Source organism: Rhincodon typus, chromosome 2 (genome assembly GCF_021869965.1).
Source record: "Rhincodon typus isolate 14 chromosome 2, sRhiTyp1.1, whole genome shotgun sequence".
Lineage (NCBI taxonomy): Eukaryota > Metazoa > Chordata > Chondrichthyes > Orectolobiformes > Rhincodontidae > Rhincodon > Rhincodon typus.
In genome coordinates, this window is record NC_063333.1 from 34612990 (window position 1) to 34632199 (window position 19210).

At 37.6% G+C, this 19210-nt stretch overlaps 1 protein-coding gene across 1 annotated transcript in view; it reads left to right on the forward strand.

Moving 5' to 3' along the window:
- mkxa (mohawk homeobox a) overlaps positions 1-19210 on the forward strand; it is a 47429-nt gene that overhangs the window by 7205 nt on the left and 21014 nt on the right. Inside the window, exons 4-5 of the mRNA XM_020512986.2 lie at positions 3344-3497; positions 11362-11691. Coding sequence (XP_020368575.1) covers positions 3344-3497; positions 11362-11691 — 484 coding nt within the window. The remainder of the gene's footprint in view (positions 1-3343; positions 3498-11361; positions 11692-19210) is intronic.

A 19210-nucleotide genomic window follows, 5' to 3' on the forward strand; every position in this document is an offset into this window, starting at 1 on the left:
TTCTGTAGAAGGGTCTAGACCCGAAACGTCAGCTTTCCTGCTCCTCTGATGCTGCTTGGCCTGCTGTGTTCATCCAGATGTACACCTTGTTATCTCAGATTCTCCAGCATCGGCAGTTCCCACTATCCCCGTTTATTGATATTCTGTTTATACAGGTGCTCAGAGACATATCTCAATGATATTTATGTGAAAGTAACATTCCTGTAAAAGCTACCAATCAAAACAGGCAAAGAAAAACACAGTAACCTGCTGCCTGCTGGTCCCCCCTTAGGAAAAAGAAATTCTAGATCAATTATTACATTCAGCAACGAAATGTTTATTTAATAATATTGTAAATGTCACTCCGGATCTTTTCGCTAATTTATCACAATTTAATACACCGTGAATGTTAACCGCTGTAAAATGCCAGTTTCCTTGCGTTCAGATTGCTGAATTGTAGCGAATTTTATTTATCTTAAAATACTATTGCATTGAATTGGCTGCTTGCAATAATACAGCAATACTGACAGATTAATAATCTGTCCTTTGTTATACTGCCACTTCTCCCTAAACATACACCCTAAACTAATTCACATTCACATGGGAGTGATGGCATGTTGGTTGACTGTGTTGACACATGTAAAATAAAATTTGAATTGAGAAAATCAGACAGCTGCTATTTTTTAACAATGACAAAATGTCATTTTAAACATGGCAGATTTGATAGTTACCCATGTTGTTGCTACAATTTCATACATTAATTTGTTTAGTGCTGCATTTTAACTAGAATTATCCAGTCCATTAGTACATTATTTTAAGCCTAAGAAATTGCATCTCAGTCAATGCAGCCTGAAATATTTGTGCCGGGATCCTTCTCTGGGTTGGCTTTTAATAATATTAAAGTGAAGTCTGAAGGATCTTTGGAGACTTTATAAAAAAAGTTTTATAGAGATGTCTTTCCAACAGTTAAATTTTATGCTACAGCCAATGTGAAACCCAAGCAATCTGAGCCTACCCTCTCAATCAATACCGCAAAATAACTAGTCCGTAAAGAGCCATTTCGGGAAAGTTGAGCAGTCCAGTGAGAAATGGTAACAAATGTGCAGCCGTAACTGATACAGAAGTCAGTTTTCAGCAGCTCTGATCATTTCCCAAAAGCGATGTTTCCTTCTGAGTTCATTATCTTTGATTGTTTTTCATATTTCCAAACTGTGCATTTTTTGATGGTTGGCAATTTACACCAAATCCATTAGGCACTACATTTCTTTTAGCTACCATTGAATCTCTCAGTCCTACCCGAGCAGGATATTACTTCAATCTTTTAGTTGCAATCATTTTGAAGGTGTTCTTTGGGAAGGACTTCCATATTTCGACCCAGCAGCAATGAAGGAATTCTGATGTAGTTCTTATGTCAGAATGGTGTGTGCCCTGGACAGGGACTTGCAGTTCCCTAACAGTTGCTTCTGTTGTCTTTCTAGCTAGTAGAGGTCACAGTATTGGAAGGAGCTTTGACAAATCATTACATTGCATTTGGTAGATGATAACTGCTGCCACCATACACTGGTGGTGGAGAAAATGAATATTTAAGGTGGTGGATGGGATGTTCATCCAACAGGCTGTTATGGTGTTGGAGCCTGAATCACTCAAGCAAATGGAGACCAATCCCCCACCTTCCTGACTGGTGCCTTGTAGATGGTTAACAGGCTTTGGAGAGTCAGAGGTGAGTTACTTGCTACATAGTTCTTGTAGCCACAATATTTATATGGCTAATCCCAGTTCAGTTTCTGGTCAATCGTAACCCCTATGCTGTTGATAGTGGGTGAATTCAGTGATGAAAATGCCTTTGAATTTCAAGTAGAGATGTTGGATTTGCTCTTGTTAGAGATGGTCATTTCTTAGCACTTGGCCCTTGGTCCTAACTGACTTAAATTTTACTAGGGTTCCTTGATGCACATTCTGTCAAATATAGTCTTGATGTCAAAGTCAGTCACTCTGTCATCCTCCACATCACATGGCCCTGATGGAACTCAAAATAAATGTTGAATAGTAAGCATGATTTGACAGCAGTGTCAACGAGATCTTCCATCATTTAACTAATAATTGAGATTAGACTGAGAAGGCAGTAATAGGCAGTTTGGATTCATCCTGTGTTTTGTTGACAGGACTTATCTGGACTCCTTTAACAGTTTCTTAGGTAGAAGCCTCTGTTGCAGCTGTATGCAAACAGCTCAGATTAAGACTCAAACCTAAATTAATCCAGCTGTTATTATTTTCAATTTTCTGTTCCTTTTATGCGCCAAATTGTTGTTCTTTATTTAAAAGAGACAGGCAAGTTCTCTTCATCATTGTTTAATTGCAACCAATTTGCTATTTTGTGTTTATAAAAGCACTTATTGTAACTTCATCCATTTGTGATTCCATCAACATTCAATCTCTCATCATTTTTAAAATATCTTTATAGTACTCAATAACATCTGCAGCCAGGTCCCAGATTTGTTTGGATTATTTTTAAGCCTTGTACTTTGTCCAACTGGCAGGACAATGCTTGCTGCTGGTTAGCTGAACTCTTCTGCTCCCCCCTGTGACCACAATCAGCATGAAGTCTTTCCTGCCACGTTCTATTGCACTGTCTTTACAGAACTCAAAACAATTTCTGCTTCCAGTGAGCAGCCAAGTGAAGTGCCTCAGTGCATCAACATATGGTGACCCTGCTGCTGTGAAATCTTGTCTAATTCACTCGATTCACTTGCTTTAACCATTTCATTTCATGTTAGATAGAGGAATTCAATAGAATTAAGTTAAGGATCTCCCAAGTCCCTAACTTTCATGCTGACATATGAAAGGCCCCACTAGAAAGGATTGAAGAGAAAATTTCTGAAGCTCTCTGAACACCCAGAACTTTCACCACAATTGTTAACAAATAGTTTTGCTTACTACGAACAAATTCTGGAATACAAATGGAAAACCTGTACTTTAGGAAAACAATAGTTGGATTCAAAACAACTGCTCTAAGTATTTTAGAAATGAGTCACTCTTTAAAACCTTATTATTGAAGTCCAAAAACAATTTCGCAGGAATTTGAATTTGGTGCCACAATAAAAACATTTGTGGAAATATCATGAGCTGGTGATATTTTGTTTTTATCTAACATATGTTGCAAGAAAGTTTGAAATAGAGAAATTATTTATGTAAGAGTTGACATATGGCATTCACATAAAAATCAAATTATGTATATTTAAATCTACAATGAACAAACACAAGTCATCAATGCTTCTTGGTGACATTTGCCTGAACTGAAAATTTTTAACTCTTGTTTCATTATCAACTAAGCTTTTATTAATGAAATTTCATATTTTTTGAATAGGTTTCCAACTGGTTTGCAAATGCTAGGCGCCGCCTGAAGAATACCGTTAGACAACCAGATTTGAGCTGGGCATTACGAATAAAGTTATACAACAAGTACGTGCAAGGCAATGCAGAACGACTCAGCATTAGTAGTGATGACACATGTTCTGAAGGTATGGCAAATGAAGAAAAAGATTGTTGTGTTCCAAAAGACTAATGTGCGTTCTATGCTGGTACCAGTGTCCTGGCGAATTGTGAAACTAGAGTTGTAGATGGTGTTTTAAAATAATTCGTGGGATTGAGGAAGAGCTCAATTGAACATAAGTTTTTAAAAAATCAAAATGAAATAAGAGAGCGGAGGGACAGCATACTGAAAAGATGAATGTTAGGCAAAGTGTGACAGGGAGGGGTAGAAAATATGTGCAGAAGAGTGCATCAGAAATTAGAACCAGGATCAGTCCTAAAGACCTCAATTTTTCCTATTTATATCAATGGCTTTGAGAAGGGGCCAGAGTGAAATATATCCAAATTTGCTGAGGATGATAAAATGAGTGGAAGGGCACGTTGTGATGAGGATGTAGAAATTTGCAAGGGAATATAAAGAGGTTGAGCAGGTGGGCAAAAACTTGGAAGATGGAGTTTAATGTAGGAAAGTGATAGGTCATGCACTTTTAATGAAATAAGAAGACTTAATTAAATGGAGAGAGACTCCAAAAAAGTGCAGTGCAAAGGGATCTGGGTGATCTTATATATGAAACATAAATGTTAGCATGGAGGTGCAGCAAGAGATTAAGGAAGCAAATGGAATTTTGGCCTTTATTGCTCAGGGATTGCAGTTTAAAAATAGGGAAGCCTTGTTACATCTGAACAGACTGTTGGAAAGGGCACAATTAGAGTACTGTGTACAGCTTTTATCACCGTGTTTCAAAAAGGATATACTGGCATAGGAGACAGTTGAAAAATGATTCACTAGCCCGATTCCTGTGATGACAGAGTTGACTTATCAAGAATAGCTGAGCAAGTTAGACCTTTATTCACTAGAGCTTAGAAGAATGAGGGGTGATTTTATTGAGATTCTGAGCAGACTTCACAGAATAGATGTTAAGAAGATGTTTCTACTAGCGGGAGGAACTCAAATGAGGGGACATAGTTGCAGAATTTGCTTGAAACTGAGCTATGAAACAATTTCTTCTCCCAGAGGGTAATGAATGTCTGGAATTCTCTACCCCGAAGGCTAGGTCACCAAAAGTATTTAAGGAGGAGGTAGATAGATTTTTGAAATATCAGGGAGTAGATGGCTATGCTAAACTGGCACAAAAGTGGAATTGAGGCCTAGGCAGATCCTGTTGAATGGTGGGGCAGGCTTGAATAGCCTACTCCTCCTTTTCCTTGTGTTCTTATATTTTTATTATAAAACATGTTTTATAGTTCATTGGCATTGCCTTATTACAGAATGTTCAGCTATTTATGAATATAGCAACCAACCTACAGTCCAACAAAGATGCCGTTCTCTGAAGAGAAAATAAAATGTAATATTAAGTAAAAACACTACATCTCCAACTTAACTTACAGTTAAGTACAAATTATTCATTTAAAGGAATTGGTTTGCGTATAGGTTTGCAGGTTCCTTTGTGCCTGAAGAACATATTTAAAAATTGCAAACTTTTAGAAATGCATTTTAATGGAGGATGTGTGTTTGAGATGATGTAACTATTCCTGCATATTATCATATGCCAAAGTTAGTAAAGTCCTGGTGGGATAATCTCTAAACAAAGCAAATTGAAAGGCATCATATCAAACAAACTATAAATTTCCTATTTTTCTTGTTTCCATTAATTTCAATGAAAAAGTAGATGTAAGTGAAGTAGTGAGCAAGAATAAAAATAGAAATCGGTGGAGAAACTCAGCGGGTCTGCATCTGTGGAGTTAACATTTCAGGTCTGAGATGACTGTTTTTCAGAATCCATGAATGATGGAATGAGCTAAAAGACCTTTTGTCATGTTTTACCACCATTTGCAATTTGGGTCTGAGCAAACAAAAATGTTATTTTAAGCAAAACAAAACTCCTAAAGTTCTGCATGTGAGTGGGAAGTGATACAGAAGTGAATTATTATGCATAATTAAGCCTGTAAGTTTATTGTCTAAAGAAATGGTGAGATTTTAAAGTTTCAATAGAACCTGTTGAAAATAGTGAATAACAGCTTTGCAGGGTTCATGATCCCATTCATCATATTAATCGAATGATTCTCTCAGGTCTCCTAATTATTTTCAAAGACTCAGTTGAAGTCCTGCTAACAGCCTTGTCCCAACTTCTTTGGTATATTGGAAACAAATTCACAAGCAAGATATTTTTGGAGATGAATGGATGAAATATATAAAGCATCTTTGGCCTGAAAAAGGAGGTTGTCATGTGAAATATACTGATATAGTTCAGGTTTACCAGGAGTTGAGACAGAAAGGTTTGTGTTGGACACATGGCCTAAGTCAAGTGAGGTTGGGTTGGGCTATCATCAGAAAGTAGACCACAGTCAGCAGGAAATTTAGGAAATGCTACATACCACTTGCTACCAATTTCAATCAATGTTTAGTTTGTTATGTCCGCTGAGGAATGCAAAATGTTCTTACTCATAGTTAGCTACTTTTAACCTGGATTTTAAAATGTTAAAGGCTATAGGATATAAGCCTCATTAGCCATGATGTAATGCATTCAATCCAACCATCCTCTGGTGTTCCATCCAAGTGGCCATTTTTCATGTGTTAGCCAATTCAGTGAAAGTTGCGCAGAGCATCATAGCTAATCCCTTCTCCCCGATTTCCCTACAGTGCACTTTGCAGCACAGGTCACTTGGGGACAATTCTACATTTTCCATCACTCAGCCAAGAGACAGAACGTCAATGGCAGCACACCTGTCAAATTCTTAAAGTCAGGATTAAAATAAGCATGTAGTTAAGATCAAGGGAAAATTAACTTTGGTGTCTCAGTGCTTATGCTGTGGGAAAAGCAAATACCTTCCAGTTGTCTAGCTGATCTGAATGAAGAATTAACAATCTCTGGTCATCTGAGCAAATGCTTCCACTCTTGAAGCAACAGGTGAGACCAAGGAGGGATTCTGAACTAACCTCAAGCAAACCCTAGCCTGAATACCAACAGGTGACACATTGAACATTCTTGAAGATTTCAACTTCAGAATTAGGAAAGATGTAAATCTCTGGAAGAATTTGATGGGCAAAGAGGGAATAGTGAAAGATAACATCATTGGAATGCCTCCCTGGTGAATTGTTGAGAATATGGCCTTGTCATAGCCAAGACCCTGTTCTGCCAGTGAGACAACCTCATGGTAACACCCAGAGTCCAAACATTGGCACCTTCTCAATTAAATCATCGCTTGAAGAAGGGACCACATAGATGCTGCTATCACTCATGCTATAAAAGATACAATGACTGCTCAACCAATCATTGCCTTATCAATCTACCATCTCCATTAGCATGGCACTAAAACAACAGAGGCAATAGAAATAATGCCACAAGAAAATTCATATCAAAAGCCTCAAAGATTTCATCAAGTCACTGTTTTCATATAAAGTCTGAAATACTTTATTGTAATAATACAGTTTGTCAGTGCCTCCCTGACAACTCTCAATCTCCAGCCACACTGTGCCCAAAATGCCTGATTGACCCCAAAGTCCACTATAACAACTATTTGAACCTGTATCAGGCACCTTAAAGCATTGGATAATGACCATCAATGGTGCCTACACAAGATCCTCCAAATCCTTCTAGGAAGAAAAGTGTCCTAACAGCAGCATCCTGTCCCATGTTGCCCTGCTTGAGGGCTATTCACACAAAAACCATCTCCGCTGGATAGAACATGTTATCCGAATATCCGACGCTAAATTCCCAAAGTAACTGCTTTACTCAGAACTCAGTTGCTGCAGGAAACTCCCAGAAGTGTGGCAGAATTTTTTTTAGAGCTGTCCTTCAAACATTCCTGAAGAAGTCAAACATATATCTTGGGGGATCCTGGCTTGTGACCAGCCAAAATCACAAAAGTTCATTTGGGAAGGCACCAAACATGTTGACAGACATTGTTTCGAACATGCAAAAGTAAAGGTGAGGCAAAAAAGGGAATGTACAAATGTCCAAATAACCGATGTACTCAAATCTTAAAGTACCACCTGTCCCACATGTCTGCAGATTGTACAATGGACTTATTAGTCATCTCAGAACCCATCAAACTGGAGTGCTAGTAAATCTTTCCTCAGGAAGACCATAGACTAGCTGATATCAGAGTTGAGATTCTATTTGAGGCCTCTTTGTTCCATGTAACCGAGTACCATATTATTGCAGACCTGGATAACCACAGCAGCACTCACAGTAGTTGCATAATGATTTCTTGCTTGATGGATTGATGACCATAGTCATTATTACAGGAATGAAAGATACCTTGCAATTGATTTTCAGAAATAAAACTCAGTATTATAGAATATTTCATCCATAATTTGTTTATATGCATGTAAAGAATAACATGTGCATTGAACCTTCCTACCTCCCAAACATCTTAAAAGGAAATTTAGTACCTGCGACCTGCCTAGATCTTCTGCCAGTCATGCCTTATTACTGTATATTAGGTCCGAATGTTAATAGCCTGCTTACTGTTTTAGTTGATCAAGAATCTAATAAAATCAGACACTAAAAATATTCAGTGACACCACCTCTACCACTTTCTGGGGAAGAGAATTCCACAGACTACCCTCTGAGAGAAAGAAGATCTCCTCATCTTTCTCTTAAGTGGGATCCTTCTTCTTTGTATACGAGGTGCCCTGGTTCTAACTTCCCTCATAGGGCAAAGAATCTTCTCAGCATCTGCCTTGTTAGGATCCTATATGTTTCAATGTGATCACCACTCATTCATCTAAACTTGAGAGGATGCAGGCCCAACCAGTCCAACCTTCCTCATAAGATAAACCCTTTGACTTGGGAATTGGTCAAGTGAGCATTTTCTGAAATGCTTTCAATGTAGTTCTATCCTTTTTTAAGTAAGGAGACCCAAACTGCAAACAATGTTCCAGTGTGGCCTCACCAATATCCTCTACAACTGTAGCCAAATATTTCTATTCCATTCTCCTTGCAGTAAACATTTGCAATACTTGCATCCTGATTATCTGTGGTTCATGTATCATGAAACCCAGATTCCCCTGTACCACAGAATGTTTCAATCTCACTCCATTTAAATAATATGCTATGTTTCTATTCTTCCCTGTCAAACTGAACAGATTCACATTTTCCAATTATTATACTTCATCTGCTAAATGATTACCTATTTGCTTAACCAACTATATCCCCTTCCAGACTTCCTATGTCCTATTTCCATCATACTCATCTATCTATCGTTGCGTCATGAGAGGTCAAATGAAGTATAGAATTTTCCATCAGTACTCTGGACAGACATTTTGATGTAAATGTTTAGAAGTAGGTGCAGCAACTGTTGCATTCTCTCCATTCGGGTAAATGACTACCAACCTGGCCAGAACAACAAATCTTATAAAAAATAAATTGAAAAATGGAATAGGTCTGATAATTCCCCTGGTACTTTGACCAGTTAAACTTTTCATCAAATTTATAAAATTTAAGTTGAGTGATAAATAAATTTTATCCAGTTATTTTCCTGAAAATGTTCTTTATGATTGTAGTGAGAAGTGATAAATGCATATCTGTCTGATGGTTGGAGTTTAGCTGCACTTTCAAATTTCTTACTGCTTACATGTCTTAACTTGTATACAGACATTCAGAATACAATTGAAGCAAATATTGATTGTATATGACTGGAAAATTTCATTTCTATTGAGAAAGTTATTGCATTCTGCTAGCAAAACATCTTTAAGCTGAAGTTGTAAAATACGCAATAAATGTTAAGCTTCACATGTTTCTACAGTATTTGTCCTGCCTGGAGATTATATGCTTATCTGTAGAAATGCAAATTGATAAGAATGTCCAATCCAATCTGGAGATAGATGTGTTAATCCTAAAATCTGAAAAATATTCATATCAGGATTGTACCTGAGGGCGAAATGACACATCTGGATTTTTACAAAGTGAATGGCCCCAATATTTAATTATTATTAAATAATTAAATTAAAGTCAAATCAGGAATTGTTTTGAAGTCCACACATTCATTTTTTTCATCCATGATAATACAATAGAGAGAAAAATTCCCTGCTATCTCCCCATGGCACCAAACGAACCAATTAGAGTCACAGAGTCATAGACCATCAGAACATGGAAACAGACCCTTCGGTCCAACTCATCTGTGGCAACCAGACATCCCAAACTGACCTAGTCCCATTTGCCAGCATTTGGCCCACATCCCTCTAAACCCTTCCCATTCATATACCCATCTAGATGCCTTTTAAATGTTGGTATTGTACCACCTCCACCACTTCCTCTGGCAGTTCGTTCCATACACGCACAACCCTCTGCATGAAAATGTTACCTCTCAGGTCCTTTTTGAATCTTCACCCTCTCATCTTAAACCTATGTGCTCTATTTTTGGACTCCCCCGCCTGAGGGAAAAGACCTTGGCTATTCATCCTGTCCATGTCCCTCATGATTTTATAAACTCCCGTAAGGTCACCCCTCAGTCTGCAACTCTCAAGGGAAGGAAGCTTCAGCCTATTCAGCCTCTCTCTCTTGTTTGGAACCTGACAAATACCTCATTACAGTAGACTCAGTAATAGTACCGGAAACCTGTCAGTCAGTCCTATACTCCCCCAAGAGGCAACCTCCCACTACAGTATCCAAAATGCATAACAGTTTGAGATGAGAATAACCACAGGAGACTTGTGCGCTACCAATCTACCTCTTCTACCATTTCTAGCAGTCAAACACCTATCTTTCTGAAACTGCCATATTAGATATCGACTTGCTTGGTTTGAATTTAGCTAGATATCTAAGATTGACAGTTAACAGTCCCGGCTGTATCGCCATGCCAACTACAGTTCAACCAATCAGCATCCTTTTCTCGTGCTGTATAAATTGCTGTTATCATTCTGAATTGGGTTTTATTACATTTAGTTCTGATGTGTTGATTTCATATCTGTTTTCAGTGATTTTTAAGTGTCCACTGTCCACACTGCATCAATTCACTAAGGCTCCTTTAACAGCACCTTCTAAATCCGTGACCTCCACCACCTAGCAAGGAATGAAGGTGCAGCATCTGCAAATTCTCTTCCAATTCAGACACCATCCTGACTTGGAACTATATTGCTGTTCTTTCATTTTCATTGTATCAAATTCCTGGAACTCTCTTTCTAACAGCTCTGTGAGTGTAACTACACCAAATGAGCAGTTCCACGAGATGATCAACAACAAGAGACAGGTAACAAATGCTAGCCAAGCCTGCAATTCCCATATCACATGGAAGCATGAACAATGCTTTTCAATTAGTCCTGCTCACCTGTCCATCCCACATAGCCATGCAAAGCTTTTTCTTTCAAGTATTTATATAATTCCGTTTTAAAGGATATCATTGAATCTGCTTTCAAATCATAATAATTTGGCCTTTAAAAAAAACGCCTCATTTCATGCCTGGTTCTTTTGCTAATTACCTCAAACCTGTGTTCTCTGGTTACTAAGCTGTCCACTGTTGAAACCATTTTTCCTGATTTTCTCTGTTAAAGCCATCATAATTTTGAGCACCTCAATCAAGTCATGTCTTACCCCTTCATTCGCTGGAGAAAAGCCTACCTTCTCTAATCTATTGATGTAACTGAAACTCCATATTCCTATTACCATCCTGGTAAATCTATCTTGCATTCACTCAAAGGCCTTGATATCCTTTCTAAACTGTCATGTCTAGAATTGACTGCAATATTTTAGCTGGGGGCCTAACCAATGATTTGTAAAGACTTAACATAACTCCCTTGCTTTGTATCTCTGTTCATGAAGCCAAAACTCCCACATGGAAAAAGCATTTTATTTTTTTTTCTGCATCCAATCACAGGATCTTTAATTTTTTTTTACACTTTATAAATCTTAGATGTGGAACATCCACCAAGAAACCCTGCAGATGGAGAATTCAACAAACCAGTTCAGGCTGTTGCTAAAAAGGAAAGTCCTATTCTGAAGGCAGTTGGAAGACCAGGCACCACAATCAATGAGGATTATGTGTCCCCACCGAAATACAAAAGTAGCTTGTTACATCGCTATCTGAATGACTCCCTAAGGCATGTCATGGCATCAAATGCAGCTATGAAAGCTACTGACAGGAAAAGACACCATTCTGGGTCCTTCAGCTCCAATGAATACGAAGAAGAATTAGCATCACCATCGTCATCTGAAACAGATGGAAACTTTGTGTATCGTACTGGTAAGGCTTCTGTACCATAAATGTTTTTAAACAAATATTATTTATTCCTGGAATTGAATATGAATCCCCATCAGTTACTATCCATACCTAGATGTTTTGTTAGAAAGTGGGGTGGCCTTCTTGACTCCAATCTTTTTCTTTGTAGTGTTTTGATGAAAATGCTGGGTCTCTGCTGATGGCCAATGATAATCAACCAGGCTGGTGTGGGACTGAAATAACATATCAGTTTGTGCAGTAAAACGAGCCGCTTTTCTTTTCAAAGAACACTACTGCACCATTTGGGATTTTACAACAACCTGACACCTTTTCTTGATGTTAGTTTTCATTTTTTAAAGCTGAATTCCAATTCTCACATATACAGAATTTAACTGAACCTTGATCATGTTATGCAATGCTTTCAATCCAACAATTTAGAAACTATTTCTCAAAGTTGAATATTAATTTGTTGTGCATATTTAAATACCTGTCCATTGAAACTTCCTAATCAGATTCAACCTTTTAATAGGCTTTATTACAGCCTTTAAGCAAAGGGAATTTAGCCCCGAAGCTTAATGAATAGAACAAAATTCCAGGTTTCCAGTTCTTTCCTTCCATTCTTTATTAATAGTTATGGTTTTCTAGCTGACCCCACTGTAAAGTGGACAAGAATGTACCTCAGGTGAGCACAGGCATTTTATCAGATTCACACAGGTGAGGTACTGTTCATAACCATGGCAAGGCACCCCTACAAGATTTAACACTTCTAGAGGAGGATGAAGGGACATCAGGGGAGTAAACTGTGAGCAAAAGAACGGGTGTGGAATCTTTTTGACTTCTTTGTGTGTGTCTATATTTAATCTTCAACACAATTATAAAATATATTTTAACATGAACCAAGTACAGCCTAAAGTGTTAAATGGAAACCCAAGGATGAATGCAATCACAGACCGACCAAGATCCTATGCGATCCCAGAGCCACATTCTGTTTTGTGTACGCCTGCAGTGCTGTCACAGACCCAAGAATCTGACATGGATCTTTTTCTTTTGAATCTTGTGTTCTTTTGAAGAGAAAGCAATATTGGCTACTTTGTCAGTTCTGGTGATATAATAATGAACAGCAATTTCCTGTTGCAGGCACTTTCTTAGCTGGGGACACAGCCATGAAAAACTAGTTTTTATGCAGGATTACAGAAGTTTTATTAGTGTTGCTCCGGACAGTCTTCTGCAGTATTTGTTTTGAAAATAAGAATATTGTGGACATTCTTAAAAACGAGCCAAAGGTAAAAGCTGACATTTTTTGGTGTGTTTTTGGGTCAATGTTTAATTAGTCTGGAGTAAAGATGTATTCAAATAGTCAAGAATGATGGCCTAGAAAACTATGGTGGAAGCACTTGAAACAGGAAGTTCCAACCCACAGGAAATGTATGAGTTCCCTTTAAACAGAACAGAAGTATTGCGCAGATAAATGTTTTAATTCATGATTCCAGCCAGACATTATTTATGTTTCCATGGTACTTATGCTATTTTTTCGAATACTTGCATTCATTATAGGTGGATAATATTAAAGCAAATTACAGCTTAACATTTCCTTAAAATAACACCAAAATCTGTTTATAGTTAAATTAATACAGTAGCTGAAAATTTATTTATTTCTAGTTAAAATATGTGAATGTTTGAAACCTCCATAAAATCTCAGGGCAGCATTGCTGTTACTGTTGATTGTGAGCAGGCTTGATTCATAAGACAGGATGTTATGAAAATAGGATTGTAAATACATGTTTTAAAAAAATTACCATTCATCAAATCTGTATACAAGAAGCCTGCATTGTACATTTAAGCAATCAAAAACTCAATGTAGGCTTTTTCCAAACATGGCAAACTATAATAAATTATATTTAATTGATGCATAATTTTGACAGAAACAAATATTTGAACTCCTACCATGACATAACTTATATCATATCCAACAGAGCAGACAACATTAGTTTCTACTTCCCCGTTTCATGCTGAATGAAATATGGCAGGACGGTAGCTCAGTGGTTAGCACTGCTGCTTCACAGTGCCAGGACCTTGGGTGACTGTCCATGTAGATCTTGCACGTCTGTGTGGGTTTCCTCCAAGTGCTCTGGTTTCTTCCTGCAGTCCAAAGATGTGCAAGTTAGGTGGATTGGCCATGCTAAATTGCCCGTAGTGTTCAGGGATGTGTAGATTAGGTGAGTTATAGGGGGATGGATCTGGATGGGATTCTCTGAGGGTTAGTGTGGACTTGTTGGGCTGAAGGGCCTGTTTCCACACTGTAGGGATTCTATGAACTCTTTTTCTTGAATGAACGATGAATGCAGAATATAGAAGATAGTTATTGAACTGATAATTATTCATTGGGCATTTGTTATGATTTATTTTTGCAACATTTCTTTATAACATATATTACAAAATACTAATCTTACAAATCATTCCATCATTCTACCAAATAATTTCTCCAGATTAAATGTGAGTTGATTTAAAAGTTGACACAAATACTGGAGCACCTGAAGGGAATAGAAATTGGAGATACAGCGGTAGCACTATGTCACTTGTATTCATACCTTTTTACCTCTTGGCTCAATTATTCCAACATATCCTTAGGTTCCTGATCATTGCTTAATTCATAACAAATCCCAAAAACTGAAAGAACTGTGGATGCTGTTAATCAGAGACAAAAATAGAAATTGCTGGAAAAGCTCGGTGGGTCTGGTAGCATCCGTGGAGAGAAATTAGAGTTAATGTTTCAGGTCAAGTTTTGAGGAAGGGTCACTCAACTGGAATGTTAGCTCTGACTTCTCTCCACAGATGCTGCTGATCAGCTGAGCTTTTCCAGCAATTTCTATTTTTGTCCCATTGCAGTAAAACCCCTGCTTGCTGACCTACATTGGTTCCCAGACAAACACCTTGGTTTTAAAATTCTCATCTTTGTTTAGAAATCCCTCCATTGCCTCATCCCTCTTTGTCTCTGTGCTTAGGTTTCTGTGTTCCTCTAATCCTGGCCTCTTACGCGCCCCATATTTTAATTGTTTAACTATCAGTGACAGTGTCTTCGATTGCCTCGGCCCACAGCTCTGGAAAACCCTCTCCATGCCTCTCCACCTCACTTTAAAATTCACTTTAAAACTCACCTCTTTAGCCAAGCTTTTGATCATCCGCCCTAATATCTCCTTAAATGACTCAATGACTTATTCTGTTTTATAATGTTCTTGTAAAGAATCTTGTGATGTTTCCTTACATTAAACTTGTTATATAAACATAAGTTGAGGTTGAATACTATTAAAGGACTACACTTTCACTTACCAGTCCAGTCACACCTACTACATGGATGAGAAAAGGTCACCTTTGTGTCTCAACGGAAAGCATTCTGAGCTGGAAGCGCTGGAACTCATTTCTACTCCAGAAACTGAATGCAACCCCTCTGCTGACATTGTCAAGTGCTGTCTTTTGCGTGAAATGCTAAACTGCCAGCAACAGATATCATAAGAAGCAGCAGCACTCATTATACTTCATTTAATCCTTGATGTCCCTTTCCTCATGGTTAAAAGTTTAGTCAGAATGTATAAGCTTATTGAATAATCATGTACAATTGAATTCCAGACAGCAACACAGTACAGCACTGTGTAATAAATTGCATGGATAAATTTGCTATTAATCATTCTTCGCCTACGTTCTGAATATTCACTTAAGATCCACTTTTATGTCTTTGTCAAGATAATGTCGTCCTTCTGTGCTGTAACCTTTCCACGATTCTATGATTTTATAAGTTAAAATTTTGGTCCACCTGAAAATGGAATTGCTTCATCTGTAAGGTGTAAAGGTGACACTTCCAAGAACCAATACTTCCATTCCAAATGTTAGTTAACCCTCAGCATTATCTAGCTGGCCATCTTGTGTCTTTCTCGAAGCTGTATTTGTAAGATTATTGCAAGGTTTGTGTGTAAGAAATCTTTTGAATGCTTTGCTTCTAACGTTGTGAAACACTTGATAAGCCTTGAGGACTAGTGAAATAAGAACAAAAATTGCTGGAGAAACTCAGCAGGTCTGGCAGCATCTGTGGAGAGAGTAAAAGAGCTAGCATTTCAGGTATAATACACTTTTTCTTCAGAACTGAAGTCTGCTGAATTTCTTCAGCATTTTCAGTTTTTATTTTAGATTTCCAGAATCTGCAGAATTTTGCTTTTATCTGGAAGGCTCGTGTGGTGGACCTGGTTACACTTTTATAGTTGGAATTGATCATCAACCTGATATGTAGTTAGTTCTACCCCATCACAGGGTCACATCTAACAGCAGATGTTTTGTTTTGGTTTTACCAAGCATAGTTTAGTTGACTACAGTTAGTACTCTGCCCTTGCTGAACAATCCTGAGTTTGCTGATCGTTACACTAACAAGCAATTTAAGATAATTAATCAAGTTGGTAATGTGGTCATTACACTTGCTCGAAGTGACATATATTCTTACGCAGGGACCTATTCTCCACCAACTAAATGAATATTTTCAAACCTTGCACTTTAGTTGAATTACCCAGAAGGATGTGACCCCATTGCTTTCTCCGTGGCTAGATCTTAAACAATCAAAGTCAATTGGCCAACTAATCTTCACACGCTTAGTTTACTTTGTTTTGATCTTTTAAAATTTAGCATATATTCACTTTGATCAGTGCAAGATGAAAAATTTTGAAAGGTGTCTCTTTTCAGCAATTTTCAAGTTTTTGTACTACCAGGCATCTGTTAGGTTTGATATAGTTTAAGGTTACTAAATTTGATAAATATAACTTGTTTGAAGAAGGATTTTTACTGGCTAATGCTCTTCTCCCATTCACAATGTTTGTGGATCACAGCTATACTGGATTCTGAATGTACCTTCTGTGACCAAATTAAAGCTCATAACCTCCAAACTGAAAATTACAATTCTTGCCAAGGAGTGATTGTCTTCCTATGGGGCTGATCAATAACCTGATGTCAGGTTTTGCAGAATCATTATTGTTACCCATTGTTAAAATTTAGTAGGTGTTATTTTTTGCTCATTCCTTCTCCTCTTCAGCCAATCTACTATGATTAAGCCAAACTAAATGGTGACTGTTCCTTAACAAATGTTCAAACAACAAGTCATAGCATGGAGGATTTGAGCCTAGGATCTTTAATATACCCAGCTACTGAAGACCCCAAAGCAGGAGTTATACCTAAACGAACAAGCCAGCTATGTCTTTGCTTGATTTTGAATAACTAATTAAAGCAGTGCAATCAAACCAATCTGACTCTCTGTATAAATATTTTCAAGTCACCCTGTTCAAACATGTTATACACCCTCTTGTCTGGTGAGACTTCAATCTGGACTTTATAGGTTAAAGGGAAGGCTATTTACCATTGTGCTACAAGACCACCTAAACCAGATTAACAGGCAATAGACCCTCAAAGGGACTCAAACAGAACAAATGCTTGGACTACAAGTAACAGCACATGAAGGCTCAAAGATGATTTGAATCCCAAAGTGAGAATCCTAGTTTTGGGCAAGCAAGACAGCTGCCCTGTGCCCCATTATTCTGAATAATCTTTTGGCCGAGTTGTAAGGACACCACTAACATGCTACAAGAGCCCCCAGCTCTCTATATTTAAAAAGAAACACATTTAATCAACATACTATAGTAGATCTCCAGCACAGGGGGGATTTGAGCCCAGATCTTCAGGCCCAAAGATTGGGAAACTATCACTGCATCACACAAAGTTATCTGTACTGTTAGTCTTGATTAAAACAATGCTCATTATCTGTATATTTTTAACAATATAATCAGCCAACCTTTGAAAATTACTCTCACCTCACCTAATACTTTACCAAATATTTTCCCTGTAGTGACCATGATTGTCTCAATTTTTGCTCCTTGTGGTTCTACTATTTTTGAGATGATTTTTGTGTCTTCTTCTGTGAAGACAGATACAAAATACTTGTTCAAAGTCTCTGCCATTTCGTTATTTCCCATTATTTAATTCTCAGTCCCATCTTACGAGAGACCAATGTTCACTTTAGCTACTGTTTTTTCATTTTTATATACTTGTGGAACATTTTACTGCTTTTTTTTATATTTCTTAAAGATTCTTTTCCACACTCCAATTTCTCCTTTTTCATAATTCAACTAATCATTCCTTGGAGGCACCTAAAATGTTCCCAATTTTCTGATCTACCACTAATCTTTGCAGTACCTTTTCTTTACATTTGAAACCACCCTTAGCTTCTTTAGTTAGCTGCTGATAGTACATTGTTCTTATGCAGTCTTTATTTCTCAATGGAAGATACCTTTACTGAGAGTTGTAATATCTCCTAAGTATCTGTCGCTGCTTCTGTACCATTTAAACTTTTAACATTATTTCCTATTCTACTGTGGTCAGTTGTCTTTAATCCTTTGCAATTGTCTTTATTTGAGTTTAGGACAATAATTTCAGATTCATGTTTCTCACCCTTAAACTGATTGTGAATTCCTGTCATGAGGACTCTTTGCCATAATTAATTAATTCGGACTCATTACACATTGCCACATCAGAAAGGAATCATCCTGTCTAGAAAATGTGGGACAAATTCAACCTGGCCAGTTATCACCTCAACAACCTTCTCTCAATCATCAACAAAGTGATCAACAGAATGATTGACAGTGTTATTCAGCAGTAATTACAAAGGAATAACCTGCTCATTGATGTTCGTGACCATTCAGTACCAAACTTCATTACAGCTTGGTCCAGATGTCAAATCAACCATTTTGCCAATGCTTGTAGTTAGGATGTAATCCCTTAGACTTGGATAGGTCAGTGCGGTCAAAATTAAGTAAGAACTGAAGAGCCACATAATATTTGCAGTACAAGATAGGGAGTTTTCCGTAGCCCTAATATATCAGAGTTTTTATTTATAATGAAACCCTGATTTGGAGCTTTTGATTAGATTGAGACTGCACATACTCTTCTTTCTGAACTGTAATATTGAAACTAGAAATAATAAAGCTAATTGTTAAGGCAAACAAAAACTGAACTGAAACTGTCATAGAATAACCAGCAAAGCCAATAACGGATACTTAAAAGCAATGAAAAACCTAAAAAGAAAGACATCAAAACTGTTCTTCCATTGAGAAACGTAACTCAACCTCATTAAAAAAAAAATTGCAAAAATCTACTTTTCTTCTTTAGAAACAAGGTCCAGGTACAACTGTATCCTTTTGTTTTAATGGATGAGGCTCAAGATGTGACTGGACAACACAAAAGTTGGCAGTGGGCAGCTTGTAATTGTGTTCAAATGTTAAAATGAATTGGCACATGAACTTGGACATATTGGGGAGAAATCTAGAGCGCCAGGCTTCATATGTGGGAAGTTTGGCAGTTGCAGGGAGGCAAAAACTGTGGAATTCAGGAGGTAAAAACTTATCTAATTACCTGCGAGGTCCAGCGTATCTATCTTGTCAAACCTCTCACAGCTGGACACCTTTCTGGACAATTCTGTTAACCCCACCAAGACCTCTCACCTCCCCACAAAGACTGC